This window comes from Spodoptera frugiperda, chromosome 3 (assembly GCF_023101765.2).
Source record: "Spodoptera frugiperda isolate SF20-4 chromosome 3, AGI-APGP_CSIRO_Sfru_2.0, whole genome shotgun sequence".
In the NCBI taxonomy this organism is placed as follows: Eukaryota; Metazoa; Arthropoda; class Insecta; order Lepidoptera; family Noctuidae; genus Spodoptera; species Spodoptera frugiperda.
The window spans coordinates 3569766-3587300 of NC_064214.1; the positions used below are offsets into that span (position 1 = coordinate 3569766).

General features: G+C 36.7%; 2 protein-coding genes across 5 annotated transcripts in view; one reads left to right on the forward strand and one right to left on the reverse strand.

Moving 5' to 3' along the window:
• Positions 1–164: 164 nt before the first annotated feature.
• Positions 165–14899, forward strand: LOC118274042 (uncharacterized). 3 transcript variants are annotated; one of them, XM_050707770.1, is made up of 12 exons: positions 165–404; positions 496–647; positions 4402–4622; positions 6372–6518; positions 7060–7192; positions 8251–8356; positions 9236–9389; positions 9678–9911; positions 10054–10324; positions 10545–10645; positions 10857–10991; positions 11365–14899. In XM_050707770.1, exons 1-12 carry the CDS (start codon positions 356–358, stop codon positions 11447–11449), a joined length of 1788 nt encoding a protein of 595 aa, XP_050563727.1. In that variant the 5' UTR covers positions 165–355; the 3' UTR covers positions 11450–14899. The 3 variants fall into 3 exon arrangements, with proteins under 3 accessions (XP_050563727.1, XP_050563728.1, XP_050563729.1); XM_050707771.1 differs by having other exon boundaries at positions 7060–7180; XM_050707772.1 differs by lacking the exons at positions 10857–10991; positions 11365–14899 and having other exon boundaries at positions 10545–10649.
• LOC118274041 (voltage-dependent calcium channel subunit alpha-2/delta-3) overlaps positions 14436–17535 on the reverse strand; it is a 21023-nt gene continuing 17923 nt past the window's right edge. For both annotated transcript variants that reach the window (XM_050707768.1, XM_050707769.1), the window contains exons 24-26: positions 16318–16479; positions 15243–15374; positions 14436–15064 (exon numbers count right to left, since the gene is read on the reverse strand). In XM_050707768.1, coding sequence (XP_050563725.1) covers positions 14924–15064; positions 15243–15374; positions 16318–16479 — 435 coding nt within the window. In that variant the 3' untranslated portion in view covers positions 14436–14923. The remainder of the gene's footprint in view (positions 15065–15242; positions 15375–16317; positions 16480–17535) is intronic.

Consider the following 17535-nt stretch of genomic DNA (forward strand, 5'->3'; position numbering starts at 1 on the left):
AGGTGCCATAGATTACCAATAACATCCTTATGTTACATTAGTCGATTTTAGTGTTGAGCATTCGGATCGAAATTATCCGATATCCGAAGCGGTCACAAAGACAAATATCTATAATGCGCAGTCTCTGTCCTTGCTAATCTTTGACAAGTTATTCTGTCAGTTGGTGACATGAATGATCTGACATTCTGACAGATGTACGCAAACGCAAAGCAGACCAAAACAGCCAAGACGCATGATCAAAAAGATTTTGTACGGCTAACCCGACGAGTGAATATCGATTATAAAATAAGACAAAAGTTCTGTAACAAAAATGAGTCGTACGGTTTTAAATGAGATTTGATTGAATTAAAAATACATGATGCTTGTCAAGGCTGTGCTGTGTTTATCGAGTTTACACTTCTTCAGTAATTATTTTATTTATAAATTGGTGATGAACTATGGCATTTATGAATGTGGTGCTAGTGGCCTGGATGTATTGTGTGATGTTAATTGCAGGTGTAGCGGCTCAGGAGCAATGTACAGATTTGCGCGGTCGGTTGATTTCCCACGGACTTCATTATGTGCCTGGCCCAGATACTTGTACTCTGTGCGTTTGTGACAATGGATTGCCCAAAGTGTGCAAGGCGGTCCTATGTTCACCGCCTCAGGTGAGCCAATATAGTGTTACTTTATTTTATTTAGCTATCAATAGTATCAAATTGGCAATACTCATACATTAAAGCCATACAACTTGTTGTTTCATATAAAAATGCAAATGCAGATTTTATAAATTAAAACAAATGTAAAAAAATATCTTTCCTATTTTATTTTCCATACAATATACTTAATATAAATATAGGAGTTACAAATTTCTTCTCCTTTACTCTAGTGTAGTGTCTTACAGATCTGAATTATTTTCCTATTTAAAGTTCTATACATATATCAAAATAAAATAAAAATCATTATTAAATAATATATCAAAGAAACATGGTTCAGAATTATTCAAAATATTTTTTAAATTATAGAAATGTTGTCATGATATCAAAATAAATTACAGATAAAAAGAAATAACTACTTATGCATGCCAATAAACTCCTATTTTTTAATTAAAAAATTTAGAGCTATCATATTTTTTTTGCATGCCAGATGGTACAATGTACCAAGAATAAAATATTTTTGTTGGACTCCATATTATGTACCTACATTCAATGTAATTACATGATTCAATTGTACACATGACAAATCATGTAAGAAATAAATGAGCATATAAGGATAATTTAATTTATTATAACATAATTAAAAAGAAAGGTTTGTACACTTTTCCTTATTTATCTATTGTTATTTAGTACTCACTGAAGTCCATAGATACTTCAAATATTTTGCAATATCTTTTTAACAAACAAAGAGTGACTGTTACTGACTCCATTTCCTGCCTTTTGTTTTGATAGTTGATTGCACTTTGATTACAAATGCTTGCAAAATAACCCAGTTATGTCAACAGTCAACCACAGAGTCAACTGCCCTTAATTTTTTACAAACATAATAAAATGTGTTACAAGTATAGAAATACACTGGGAATATAGATATAGAACTGATTTTATCATTAAAAAAGGAGTCTGGAATTGTGCTATGTATATGGCAATAGGCTTACCCCCTATTACATGGCACTCTTAACACAAATAGTTAGTAAAAAATGGGTGTACATTGTTAGTGGCACCTTAATGTACATGTCTGCCTACCCCTTCGGGAAGAAAAGGCGTGATATTGCATTTATGTATATATACAGGGTGCAGATTTGAAACCATGACAGAACTCGGGAGCATGTTACGGAAGTAAAAAATGTTAAATTTAAAATAAGGTCAACTGGCCAATAGTTAAAAACACAGCTATAATAAATTATTTAAGATTGGCCGTCTTTCAGAATAATTCGTCACCGGCGATTCTGAATATTTCAGAATCGCCCAACATGTCACGCACACAGCGTAACAAGACAGCGTCGAAGGTGAGTGGGCGGGGCTACGCGAGAAGTAGGCAGTTAGAAAGCGAAAAAAAATAATCTCCAACATACATTAATGATTTGATTGTTAACACATTTTCAATTATCTTAAAGTGCAGAAACAATCAATGAAAGTAGTACTCGTATCTTCAAAGAAAACGTAGGTATCAGCTGATTCATAACACTACGTACCTAATGATTTACTTATTACGTTTTATTGCAATCCTGTTGGATACTAATAATTTAAAACTTAGTTATTTAAGGTCTGAATTATGAAAACACATCGCTACGAAAAGGTAGGTAGGGATCTAATCCAAACGCTCAGCTGTTTGCGAGCATAATCTTAGGTACCACTACCTACTAACTAATATCAACAAACACATTGTACGTAGGTAAGTTCAACCCAAAGTTTTATTCGTGTTTTAAATCGAATGATGTAAAATTTTGTTTCCTATTTGAATTAAGTCGTTACTATTAACCATTAATTAGTAACTGACTATAAGTTTACTTATTATTCTGCGCCATAGGTACAGTATTTATCAGTTGATTCATAATAGCTAATGAATTATGATGTATTAATTAAATTTTATTGGCATCCTGCTGAATACGTAAAACAACCAATTTCAAACTTAGAATCGTAAGATCGGGATAATAAACACACATAGGTAAGTAGGTAGGTAGTCCAAGCGCTCAGCTGTTTGCGGGCGTGATGTTAGATAAGTAGTTTACTAACGTATTCTGTCTACCTAGATACATTCAGTTCAAAGTTTTAAATCTAAAAATGGTTTCATCCGCATAACCTACGTACGTACTACGTACCTATCACCTACTTTATTGTTAGTTTGTTATTGCCTAACTAATTTCTAACAATTAGTATACTACTTACCTACTTATTATCATTTCATGTATGTTCCTGCGGTAGTTATCAGCTGATTCATCGTAGGTACTAGTTAAGTAATGATTTACTTATTACGTCTTATTGCAATCCTGCTGAATATCGCTCAGCTGTTTGTTTCATTTTTGTGTGTTGAAACAATTTCTTTGAATTCATCGATCCTATTGATGCGTTCTTAATCCGATCTAAAATAAACTAGTTTCTGCTAGCGGTCTAGCTATTTAATCAGAATATCGCAGTGGCGGGCAACAACCGATACCATAACGAGTCGCGGGTTCGATTCCAGCATGGAACAACTCTGTATAAGTACCTAATCCACAATTTGTTGTATCGGGTCTGGGTAAGACGTAGTTATGTGAATTCAGTAGTTATGTAAAAATTGATATTTAGAGAGCCAAAACTACTAATGTAATTTGAAAGTTAATATCAAAATACGCATTGTACGAGTAGGTAAGTGTCCAAATGTTTATTCGTGTTTTAAATCGGTGGATTATAAAATTGTCGGTCAGTGGGTAGCCTTAGGGGCGGATTTGTCTTTCCTATTTATGCATTGATATTCCGCATACATACCTACGATAGTTACCAGCTGATCAGCTGATTCGTAATAAGTACATACTAAATGCGTTTCCTATTGGTGTAACTAATAAACAATTTCAAACTTAGTAATGGGCCAGTGGGTATCCTTAGGGACGGAATGTACAAGTAAATAAATTACATAAATATCTACCTGTGTCACTCGGAGTCCGGAGATTTTGTTCGTCTTCGTAATCTACCTATGCACAGTAACATAGGTATGCACTACGTCACTGATTGACTATTGTAACACTAAGACACTTATTTTGAATGTGTTTCAAGCACTAAACTTCTTACAGTCACTGGGTAATAGTCAGCATACGTAATTGTCATGCCTGTGTAGGTATTTTCTGGTTAAGACGAACATTTGAATAACTCGACGGAGAATTTTTCTACCGGTGGCGGGAAAGTAAACTACCTAGACTAAGTGTCTGTTATCATCATAAACACTAAACTTTGATAATTAATAAGACGGGAGTTCAAGGTCATGCATAAGAAATTTCGCAAGCGACTGCCACCGGCAGTGCCAAAACATAAACTGAATGCGTGTGCGTGCGCGCCACAGGGTGAGGGTGCTGGGGGCGGAGCTTGTGGTGCGTTCGCGTTTCTTATTGGAATTTTAGGGAATTGGTAATAATGTCAAATACGTGTTTGAGTTTGTGTGCGTGTAATGCCGCGTTTTAAGCTAGTTACATAACGTTCGAAATGTGATAGGCGTAGTTCTCACTTACGGATTTGCGAATTTTACAAAAAAAAAAAAAAAATCCCATTTTTTTTATTGATTTGGACTCAGAATCGATAGCCGAGTCACCTCCTTGAATGCGTCTCGTTTTTAAAAATACACCCTGTATATAAAAAAATCTGGTTAATTGTCTATTTATCCTATTAGAGAATCCAACAGATGTTAAAAGATAATTGAAATTAAAGCGAAATATATTTTTTTACGATTTTCACGCAGGATTGCCGATCTTTCCGCGTGGGCAACACATGTTGTGAGTTCATTTGTTTGGACGACGTCGTGAAGCCCGCGGAAGGGGCGGAGGCCAATGTCCGCATGGCGGCCGGGGGCGCAGCCGCCGTAGTCCTCCTGACGGTCGCGCTGGTCGTGTACCGCGTTAGGAAGCAGAAGCGACGCCGCCCACCTCATGCTGATGACCAGAGGAGCTTAACTAGCATTGGGTATGTCTTAGCAGTTTTATTTTATCATGTATTTACGTTAATTTATATTGTAGTAGTTGTAGTCATTATAAAAGTCTCATTAATCGATTAGTACCTATAGGCACTAATCGATTTTTCAGGAAATTAGGAATGTGTAATAATTTTTCCAAATTTCTCGTTACAATCTCGTCAAAATGTTATCTTTTCTTATAAGACTCTTAATATGTTTCTTATAAGAATCGTAAGACGTCAATATGTTTTTGTCAAAAAGAGATATGTCTATTTGAAGAAAAACAAATTACACATGTATAAGAAAATAATAAACATCATTAAGTCAACAAAGACCGAGTTATAGGAATAAGGCCTTTGGTTACAAAATGAGGCACTTAATCCAAATCATAAGCCTACGAAGTCAGTAACCGCGTCTGTTTATTCGTGTTACATAGTGGGTGATCAAGGTCACAATAAAGCTAAGGGTTGAAACGCTGGTGGAAACGTCGTAATATGAAATAAACAAATAAGAATGTAAACTCTCCAATTGTGTGCAATTTGTGCTTTGCTGTGGCAAAGGATTTAATCATGCGTATGTAACACACGTCTATACGTGAAAAAAATAATCGCAATATGAAACTAACTGCCTACTATGTTTTATTGCGTCTTGCAGCGGATATCGCAGATTAGGTAGTTGTGTAACACATCACTTGACGTCCTTGTAGGTAATTAATATGTACTGCAAGTTACCGGGTACCGTTGCCATACAACTTAATTGTCGCAATTAGATCTAACTGACGAACTGTCATGACTCACGAGTACCTAGTTGAAATGTTTTATGCTGTCCGTACGAGTGAGTGCGTGAACGGTGAAAACATTTATGATTATTTTTAACCGACTTCAAAAAAGGAGAAGGTTCTCAATTCGATCGTATCTTTTTTATGACTAGATTTGGAATGGAAGCAATAGTCGATAAATAATAGTAAAATAATTAAATGATATCCTCATATGGTGTCCCGTCTTTCCCTAAAGTATAGCAAGTTGTGCTCTATTTAACTATTCAAAGTTAAGTCAAGGAATTATTTTTGCATAATGATCGCTCTTGTGTCTGAGCGTTAAAAGGTGCCTTTAAATTACTACATTATACGAATGAAAACCGTACCCTTGGACTACCATTTCAGAATGGCCCTCGAATTTATATGTAAACGTATTGACTTCACAAATTATCAGGCGAAGTTACACAGCCATGTGTGTGACGAGCTTGTTTGTCGATTCGTTAGACAACAGTTATTGTGTCACGCCATCCCATTTATGGTACCTAGACACAGACAATACCATGTAGCTACCTACCTGCTATAATAACATGAATATACGTTCGATATAATTAGTAGAAGGATGTTAGATAGAATCTACATACCTAATTATGTATTCTAAGTCAGTTTGTTCATATTCTTATCCCAAACTCTTCTTAACACAAATTTGGGAAAGTACAGCCCTATTTTAATAAAATAATCTTATGCCCTTAAGTTATGTGAGAGCTATTCAATGAATATCATTGTCCCTTGTCAGATGTTATCACATTACAGATTTTCTTTCGTAACATTCCTCACACAGTCCTTTCATTGGTTGCCCTCTTCCACTCGCCCATATTTAACACATTAAACGCCATGGGGGGCAAAAATGACCGGCGCTAGCGGAGGATTCGCCTTCAATTCACTTTTGTTGGCAGTCAATGTATTAAATGTGTACTTACATCTACATATCTTTGTGTGTTTATAGATACATCAGTGGCAGTATGGGCTACATGGGCGGTACGTGTGAGACTGCGCTGGCCGCGTGGAAGCCGCCCAGTAACTATCTGCCTCGAGGAGAAGCGCCGCCACCCTATGACGAAGCCATCGCTCAATGTCGCCCTGATAACATGAGGTACGGTACATACTACCACATTATTTGTGTATGTAAATGCGCTAATGACACAGAACATATTTTTTGTAGTTATTTGGGTAAAGTGTACCAAACAGATTAACAAGTACTTGTGTTGTCTGTAATTTTTTTAATACTCGATCATCTAAAACAGTTTCTAGTCTCTTACAAAATACATTTTGAATCAAGATCGTGCCAAGTTTATATTTTGTTATTTAAAGATTCTCTTTATAGATAAAATTCAAAACTATTTAAAGAAATCGTTATATTGGACGAGCATTAGTTACTCAGCTAATCAAAGTTAAAGTCAAAGCAAATATAACAATATAGAAAAAAAAAACAAAAGGTCTGTCTGTCGGTCAGTCCTCTAGTTGCTCTATTTGCTCGTCCCAAAGTGTAGATTCCTATAAAGAAGAACGAGCAAGAAACTCCGTATGTTACTTTTTTTCAATCAGGTTTACAATACAATTCTTGGTTACATTGTTAATGGAGTGCGTGTCCTAGTGTGTCAATGACTCAAAAGCCCCTATGGACTTGTTTACAGAGTATCGAACGAGACATCATACCACCGCACGTACCCTGCGACGGTGGAGACAATGTCTCGGCCGGACGACGTGTCGTGCGCCGGACACGGATACGTCAACGTACCGCGGCCCGTCACACAGGTCACATATTATGTATGACTTTATTTAACCTACACCTAGATACAAGTAGACACTGCCCCACCCCTAGCGGATGAAGGCGTGAGTTTATGCATGTATGTATGTACTAAAGTAGAATTTTCTATTATTAACTAACTCTTTTTCTCTTTTTGCATGTATGTTTATGAGACCTATATATGATAAGTTGGCTATTCGCTACTAAAATAGCACTTCTATAAAAATATTTACCGTTCTTAAATGTCTAGTAGTAACAGAGTAGGTTAGAACAATAGTTTCGAGACTCAGTGAAATTATTATACTAACTGTTGTTTAAAAATATCATATGAGCATTTTATTGTGTTTCACCTATCTTATTCTGTCATGTAACTAATGTAAAACAACATGTAAAAAATAGTGTATTTAGGGATGTAATGTGAACATAATACAAAAAAGTAAGTTAAAAGGTTCGATTTCATTTGTAGGAAACATCTAAATATCCCAGTATTTTTAAGGCTTAGTACACATTTACTGACAGACTACTGATTGAGATAAAAAGCTACATATCAATGTACTTATAAGTCTCAGTTCCCGCCTACGCGTGTCCGTTTATCTGTAAGCAGCCTTATAAAGGCGTGGGACGCTATTATCGTACGCGACATACATGTAAATGTCAGCTCGCAAGGCTCTCGATAATGAAGGGAAATGAAGGAGTTTGAACTATGACACAGGCATATAATTATAACTTTGTCCGCATAAAATGGTCACTTTAGGCAGAATTTTTAATATTAGTACCTAATGTGCAAAAATTTATGGGTCCGTCCGTAGTCCGTCTAAAAATTCCGTACTAATGGCAAAGACCTTCCTACCTTCCTTTCACTCCTCCATGTAAGACGAAAGTATGGTATAATTTCTCGTAAACTCTAACAGATTTTGACGTTCTTTTGCATGTTTGATCAGTATCTACATAGTACCGTTTCATTTGGTTTATGATTCATCCTTGACAATGCTTGGACTACATTTGCGTAGTATTCTTTTAGCAGCTTGTATTCTTTAATCTCGAGATAAATTAAGAATGTTGCCCTAACATTCCATAGATCGCCAACACCCAGAACTGCTACAACGCGCCACTGCTGCAGCCAGTGCACCAGCAGGACAACCGCGAGCCTGCCGCCATGACTCACCATCCTCTCGCACCTAACAGTAAGTACCATACCTTACCATAATACTGTAAAGATTGAAAAATAGATAAACAGACTTTCGTAATTCTGATATTAGTATGAACTTATCGTCCATGATTCCATTGACATTGTGATTAAAGGGAAAGCATTCTATAAGTTACACAATTTCAATAGACACAGAAAACACAAAGCGGTATTGTTTAATTGTCGGATTTTTTCGGAGACACAATAGGCGGTAATAGTACTAGTTACGAAATACGAGATACTATGCAAGTGTCGTAATAAAAGAATAACATGATTGTAGTTGCGTAACCGTAATAATAAGACATTCAATAGTATTTTGTTTATATTTTGAGTGAGAATGTATAATAATAACAAGTGCATTGGGAATAGATGTTAGGATGGAGTAATGAGATCATTCGTTTGCTAACCGAGTCGTAACGATAACATAATATATGAGTGGATGACATCACATTCTTGTGGCTATTCGGGATAGGTAAAGGTGTGAATGTTAAGTATACACATGTTGTACTATAGTCATGTTTCTCCTATTGGAATGTTGATAACTTTTAGCTATTTGATTGTCGATGACATGAAAAGTGGTGAAATGGTATTTATTTATGTAAATACGTACTACATAGGCAACAACAACAAAATAAAACTTTGACTCACCAATATCTTGCAATTTAAGTTAGATGATAAGATGACACCGGATTCGGCAGTATGTATTTTGATTTGAATGAATCGTCAGGAAAATTCTTTTTAAGCTTATGTAGTTCTCCCATTTTACATTGTCTGGATTTTAATATATCTACAAATCAATTCAGAGTTGTCTACCTATTAGAAAATGTAGATATTTATTTACTGATTTAATAATATGGACGTTGTTTTTGTTGCACAGTGGTGGGGTTTCCGAGCGCGATCCGTCTGACGGGGTCGCTGGGCGCGATCAGTAACCGCGGGCTACTGTCCGTGCTGCAGCGGGAACCAGACCACGAGCGACCCCACAACGTGCCCGGCTTCTACACCAACACTGCCAACGTACATACCTCACTGTATGTATCATTCGAAAAATCGGACATATTTGTATAAAACACTGAAGTACAAAGGAACTAAGCGGTAAAAACAATCGTAATGCTTGAAAAAATGTACATACACGTCTTAAAACCTGTATGCAAATGAAACTACAGAATGCAAGCTATTACAATCCATGCATTCTTTAGCTCCCATTAAAGTAAATTACAAAGAAACCAATAATAATAAGTTATGCATGTCCCATTGAGTTTGTGTAAGTACAATTTTAATTAGCATAAAGTATAAATAAAATAACATGAACATTCCAGCCACCGCACTATCCCCCGTATATCGACGGCAGTGGACGCGACGTTACTAGACACGCCTATATCTGGCTTCAACCGCGCCGACCGCTCCCTACACAACGAGATCCGTCGCTCCTTCCACAAGCCCAGCGACAACAACCGACACAACGCCGACACTGGCCGCAGCATGCCCAGGAACCTCAACCTTGCTTCAGCTAACGATATCACGAGGAACATCGAACCAGTCGATGTGGATACGTAAGTCTTTTTAATTATACAGCTTCTTTTGTATTTACTACTTGAAGAATTGATGACTTTAAGAAAGCAATAAGGTAATGGGCTCTTTTGGGATATCTGTGGATTTTGTGTATAATAATATAAGTGTTGGTAAATGTTGCAGGAGCCAGGCCCGGCTGAGCGGTAGTACAGGATGGCGGGGACGCACGCATAGCGAGGAACAAAACGTGGGCGCTGAGCGGGCCGCAGACCCCGCCCCGCCCGCACCGCATGCACAGCATACACAGCACACTCAGCACACTCAGCACACGCAGCACACGCAGCACAGCCAGCATACTCAGCACAGTGGGCACGCGCGCGGCGCCCACGCCCCGCCCGCCGCCGCGCCCGCGCCGCCCGCGCCGCAACCCACGCTGCCACTCACCGTCGACAAGGTAAGCTGAGGTTTATGTTTTATATACATTATGGAATGCAGATGTTTAATACTTAACGTTTCAATTTTGCTTTGACCAAACGTACATATTATTAAATAATGGATTACATTATTTAAATGTTTGTGACGCCCCATGTATTCTGTCTACATTGACTTGACATTATATTACGTCTTTTGTACAAGTTGTGGCGATAATGGTTTGTCAATGCGTACGTTTGCAGCCGTCGTGCGTGTGTAGCTACGAGGGCTCGGCCCCGGGCGCGGAGGACGCGGACGACTACCGCAGCGAGTGCGAGAACTGCAAGTCCGCCAGCAGCTCCAGGTAAAACTACTTTACAAAGAATGTTACAATTGTATGCCACTAAGATAACAAAAATCTTTCGGCGGACTACCGAAAATCGTAACCGAAAGTATTTGTTACATTTCTGAGTTTATCATTTCACAACCCCAGCAGGTAACTTATCGAACAATCTGATAGTATGTAGAATGATTTGCATTGTGTATACCGTATACTAAGTGGGCGTTGTGTCCAGATGGGTGCTGGAGGAGGGGTGGGAGGGTGGCGCGCTGTGCGGCGGGGGCACGCAGACGCTGCAGCGCCGCGCGCCGCCCGCGCCCGCGCCGCCGCCCGCCACCGCCACGCTGCCGCAGCCCGTCACCAAGCAACCGTACGTACTCAGCCTATACATCTTATTTGTCGACTGACTCCTCCCGCCCTGCGTGAGACGTGAGGTAGTGTCACACTAAAAACGGCACGTTCCAAAGTCCCAAATCCTGATTCCGAGCCGGGACTTCGAAATTTTTAGATGACCTTACCTTACATTCGAACTTTTACAATATTTCTGATTACCGTGATGAACTTGACTCAGGTTGAATTATGCAAATGACAATGGGAGATTGAAATAAAGGCCCATTGTAATTGCCTCAATAGACATGAACAGAAGCTTATCATTTATACCTAAAGCTGCTTGAAAACTAATAATAGTGACAAATGTGTCCTTAAAGTCAATGTCTATAAAATATATTGTTTTCGTTTCACAGTCGAACAGTGATGGGTCCCCCGTCTAACTGGGAGAACTGGTTCAACACGATCCCTGACTCCGACTCCGAGTCCGAGGAGGAGTAGACACGCTCACAACCTCGATAACGCACAGCTACGTCACACACAACTAATTACCAAACCTTGGCGGGTAGTTAACTAATGGAGGACTCATTATCATATCAGCCTCAAGATATTCTGTGCTGAACATAAACCTCCCCATCCTCCTGTTGCCCGATTGAGACATTATCATTCAGCACCAGTGTCTCTCTATTCGTTAATTACTTGTTCTACAGCGAAATACTTCTAACATACTCGGGTGTAATATGTTGGGTAAGGATTGGAGTAAATCTGTAAATGTTGGCAAAATTAGGTAGGAGCTCGAATATTAGGATATGGCTGGTGGTTAGTCACCCATCTCACCGTTAGAAGTATCTCGTGTAGCGGGTGTAAAAACTCGCGTTTAAATCGTTTGTCGTAAGTTTCAAAATGTATTATTAGATTTTTATTAAAATCTTCACTTCTTTATTTTACGAAGTAAAAGTTAATAGTAAATTATGCCAATATTTTTTTAAAGATGGCTAATTTTATTCTATAGTTAGTGCTAGTTACAATTTAGACTTGTCTCGTTCTAAGTTGCTTATGAAGCAAGATAATTTTTACATTAAAATGTTTACATTCTTTGACAGTACCTTATTATTTGTTAAGGAAACCAAACAACTATACAATTAACTTATTTACTTTACTTTTATTGTTTTGACATTCCTTTGATGATATTAAGTTTATTTTACAAATGTGCACATACCAGTGTTATTATTTATATTTATAGTTTGCACATGTAATGTGTTCTTATGTTGTTAATGAATTAATATTATTAATATTTGTTTGCCTAATGCACTTCGCCTATGTATTAAATACCAAAGATTTGTTACGTTTTATGTGTATTATGTTTTATAATTAATTTGTATCTGTATTGTGTTGGCTGTGGTGTTTGGAAATGTCGTATGAATGGAGACAGCTATCGGACTAAGAATAATTTGGCTTGTTTAGTCAGGTAAAATTTTAAACCTGATTGCAATACAGCATTTTTATTATTTCTTAAAGGTAAACTTCACGGCCAAAACAATACGTCGAACCATTGGTTTTTTATTTATTATTCTAAACCAAAAATATTATTTGACATTAGATGTAAGTATATCTATGTAATAATGACAGTATTTTACTAATATAATAGGATTGTCACAAATTGATCGAAATTTCCTGTTCAAATATAAATCAAAGAACTAGTTTTGAATATTTTCATAGGTTACATAGTGCCAAAAAAGAACTGACAGAGGTAAAAAGAGTTTGTAGTGTTATAGATATTGTATGTTACAAGTGTGGTGTTACAATCTACTCCGTACAAGGAAGATTAGACCTTGTTTCTGTAATATTAGGAAACAGAATACGATGACATCACTGTCTGGATGACTATATACAATTTATTTCAGTCTTACTGTCAGTCGCAACAGCGACTGCCGAGCACAGGTCGCATAAGTTGCATTAAATATGTGCATCTCTGCTTACCCATTCCAGGAATAAAAGACGTAAATTTCATGTTACGATTGTCATTTCTAGAAAAGACTACATTTGTGATGTATTTATTTTCCCACCGATTCTCCAATCTTCAGCGCCCTATCAATAATTCTCTATTGCCAATGGTACGGAGTAAGATTGTGACGTCATTCAATGAGATGCCCTGATCAATGAATGCCTTACACTGCAATACAGATAACATTTGATGTTAACACTAAGAGAACGACAAACCTTTACACTTAAGTACTTTGGTATTAGATCTGCATTAATTTTACAGTTTGTTTGTAATGTTTCATTTATAGTAGTACTTTCTAGGTTTCTGCTAGCGATTGTAATGCAGATCTAGTGCGATATATTTTAGTATCATCGAATTAAATGTAATGTGTAGTGCGTTCTGCATGTACTTTGTTTTGTGGCTCCGTGTGTTACGACATCATTCAAGCAGTGTGTAGCAGGATAAATGCGTAACTTAACGTGCTTGTTCAGGCTATAGAAATGAAAAAAGTATTTGGAAATTAAAAAAAGATTTTGTTATAAGTTACCCGCAATACGTAATTTTCATGGAGCTTACTTTTGTTGATACTTGATTTATTGACAGAATTCTTATTTCGAGTACCAAAAACATATTCCCTTGTATACTATATTCTGGAACTAAGTACATGTGGAACGAACTACACAGAGTAGCGTTTCTTAAATTGATTGATGCGTCAAATTCTAAAAAAAATGATTCGAACTTTTCAAACGTAGATTTCTTATAAATAATTGTTTTATGAACTACAGTTATTTGCAATACATTCGATGCAATGGATTATTTGAGGAATGTCCATTCCACCCGATGTTTCTAAGGTTAACCAAAGAAAGCCAAGTAAATGAAAATGTGATTGTTATCATTTAGTGAGTCAGAAGTGGCAGTGTAGATGTTCAAGCTCAATATATTAAAGATATCAGTTGACTTACAACTTGAGATATTAAAGTTCAATATAAAGAAGTAATACAAGAACATCTAGCTATATTATATTTTTGTCTAATAAGATTATGGAGCAGTAAGATTATTCGTATTAATAAGATGTCTTTAGAGTATAATTAATAAGAAATTGATATTTTACCCTTTTTTCTAACATCGCCGTGTTATTTTGTTTCATGAAAATGTTTGTAGGCAGATCGTATGAAAGAAAATAGAACATTAAATAGTCTGACTTTCAGGGTTGTAAGTTAAATAGCACGTGTATAATATTTAGTGGTAAAATAACGGAACATTGACAGCAACAGTGCTTGCTCGTTGATCATGTTGGGGATGCAAGTATCTGTAGTTAGGACGTTCAAACGTAACTTCCATTTATTTATTTCATTTATTCTAGACGAACTAAACTTTATTTCAAAACTGAACATCTGTTCGATAATACATAAAATGGCGGCCGTTATACGGACGTCTCTCACAACCCATTAGTCTGGAGTTTTCAAAGAAAGTTTTGTAAAAGAAACGAATTAAAACTCACAATGATTTAATAATATTTATTTCACATTTCAGACGCAACAAGCAATAAATTCGAGAGTAACTTTTCATTAACGTGTTTCATTTATTAGATAGGCATGAATAGTTATAATGTTTTCGTCTAATTTATTAAAAAATGTAACTCATAATTATCGTTTCCGGAAGATAGCTGTGATTGTTCACTGATGCGCTAACTATCGATTAAATATATCGATGACTAAGATAATCGATTATTTTGATTTTACAGTAACATCGTGGATGGCATACAAATCTTCAGTGAACATGAACAGCTTAGACCGATTTGTTAACATTCCATTTATTCAATCATTCAATTGAATTAAATTTTAAAAAGAGATTATTGAACAGGCGTCATTAATTTAGTGATGTTTGCAGGTCTCCAGTATTACAATAATTTCCGAACCAAATATCTTTGTTTTAAATTATGAAATAAACAAGTTAATGGAAATGTGTTGGCGTTGTTTTATTTGTTTGTTTTATAGCAGTAGATGTAGTTGTTTGATGAGAAACATGATGAGTATGATAGAGAGCATTGTGTTCGATGCTGTGATGTTGGAAGCTGCGTCTTCTTCCTCAGGGTCGGGTAGCCAGGGACCGCATTGCCTGTAGCCTGCTTCCTGCAAACATGAGATTGAGAATATTAAATTCATATCTAAGTACATAATAAGATGAAATACTTGCAGTGCTACATAAGTATCGATGTCATGATGAGTGGGCAAATAGGACAAAAAATATGAAAAAGCTAATGATGAAACTAAGGAGCTAAGATGTTTGACGAGGCAATAAATTTCATACGCGTGCGTAGTTATGATGGTAGCACTTGACATGCGGCGGACGCGACGGTAGCGGCACTCGGTTGCGCCAACACGCCAACTTGCTCGCTGAACTCTGTCGGAACCCTTTTATGTCGGGGTCCACTTCCAGGTACTAGGAAAATAGAAAATTGGTTATCAGATCCTCGACGGGGTTTTAGGAAAAAGTTTCAATTTATTTCTTAATTATAATAACATTAGGTACCTAAGTTCTAGGAAATTGAAATTCTCTTGTTCTGAATTGAAAATTAATGGTAAAAATTGCAAAAATAAGTCCTGCAAAATAGGTAATGGATTGTGTTATTTAAATTACAAATCCGTCACTTCTATACTTGATTTTTAATCAATTAATTTTACATACGTGGTAGATCTTGGTAACACAGTAGCAACACCAGAAGGAAAATTGTTGAATATTCTAAGAACGATTATTAATTTGCTGCAATCAACTAAAAGATTGTGATTAGTGTGGAGATGTAATCTATTAAAACGTATGATATACGTGGAATTTTATCTTTCAAAGTTGATATTTCCGAGTGAATATTTCGGAATGTGTGCGGGAGTCGGAATTTACGCGACACACGTTTGATTTTACTAGAATTCCTGTTAGCTAGTTAAGAAAACTCTGATTGTTTGGCTTACTACACTTTAGGTACTGTATAATGTGTCGTTGTCGTATATTGTATCGGGATCAATAATTTTATATAAGTCACACGAACATTTTGAAAATATTGAAAAACATGAATACAATTAAGGTCTGCCGCCCACGTTGCGTCATACGATAGTCTGAGACACAAACCATAGGCGGATTTAACGTTGCCGCTTCGTAGCAATTTCCTTGTTTCTAAGTAAGATGCAATCATTTCTTATTGGTAAACGTTGCCCCTCATTAGGATTTTCTCCTGTGTCGTGGGTGCGTTTACAAACATACAAGTTCACATACACATGACACCCAGACCCGAAACAACAATTTGTGGATCACACAAAGAGTTGCTCCGTGCGGGAATCTAACCCGCTACCCGTTGCGCGTCAAATTTTCCAAACCGTGAATGAAACTTTACCTGTTCATTAATAAGAGGGTCATTGACGGGTTTGCCCCTGAACGGGCAATCGTTATACACAGCCACCAACAGCAGATTGGTCTTTGGTACCCGCGCCGCTACTAGAGGCCAACTGCATGGCTTCGGAGCTCGCTTCAGAGCTTCTTGCGCTCTTGTGGTGTTCTGAAAGAAGTTTTAAGGTGGATTTCGTTCTGTAGTGGAATTTCATCACTCTAGAGTAGATATACGAAATGGTGGTAAGGTATATGAAATGTATCTTCTGTCGACTCTACTTATTTTGTGTTTAAGTATAATTTATAGAAACGGCTATTCTATAATAGATTTCACCTTATTTATGTCATCTTTCAATTAATTGAGTAATATTTATTAATAGTAGATATGTAGCTATCTAATGAATCATCAAAATTAGACGATTAAGGAACTGTCTAATCTAATATATCTAATAGATAAATCTGATCAAATCTAATCATCTATCGATATTAGTGCTTTGATTTTTACGACAATACCTAGTATGGAAAGATGAATAATACATTAGACTTAGGTACCTTTTAGATATGGGAGTACTAATTTAAAATTATATGACGCGAGGTTCTATTGAAGTGTTAAGTTGATACAACCATCTCTACTTATTCCTATAATGGTTTTCTTTGGCCTTTCATAATCTTCCAAGTCGAAGTTGTGTTTATAGTAATTGCCTTTTTGCTTCTTTAATGTATGTAATAAATTATGCATACCTATGATTCCCCTTCATATACCTTCCAAACAAAGATTTAGGTACTATAGTATTGGTTTAATGTTCTGTATGTGACCTATTATAAGTTATATCTAAACGTTAAGCAAAAATAGGATTAAAATACTGCCTATAAGTTAATGTATGGTGTTGGCCATTTTGGAAAACGTACAGATGTATACGTGTACACAGACATGTGTGTGTGTGTGTGCGTATGTGAACTTGTGTATAATACACACGATAGGCATAAAATGTTTTTTTTTTATAAGCCGGTAAGCGAGCTGTGTGTGCAGGATCACTTGATGGTAAGCAATCGCCGCCGTCCATGGACATTGGACACCCGAAACACCAGAGGCGTTACGTTAGTGCGTTGTCGGCTTTTTGGGGATAAGGAATTGAAAGGTTGTTGGAGAATCGGGGATTAGGAAGATTGGGAAAGGGGGTAATTGACACCCAATTAAACATAACGCAAGCGTAGTTTCATGTCA

Coding starts and splice junctions, on each gene's coding strand:
- LOC118274042 (XM_050707770.1), top strand. CDS start 356: ATGATGCTTGTCAAGGCTGTGCTGTGTTTATCGAGTTTACACTTCTTC. Junction 405..495: donor ATCGAGTTTACACTTCTTCA/GTAATTATTTTA, acceptor TGTTAATTGCAG/GTGTAGCGGCTCAGGAGCAA. Junction 9,390..9,677: donor GCCAACGTACATACCTCACT/GTATGTATCATT, acceptor TGAACATTCCAG/CCACCGCACTATCCCCCGTA.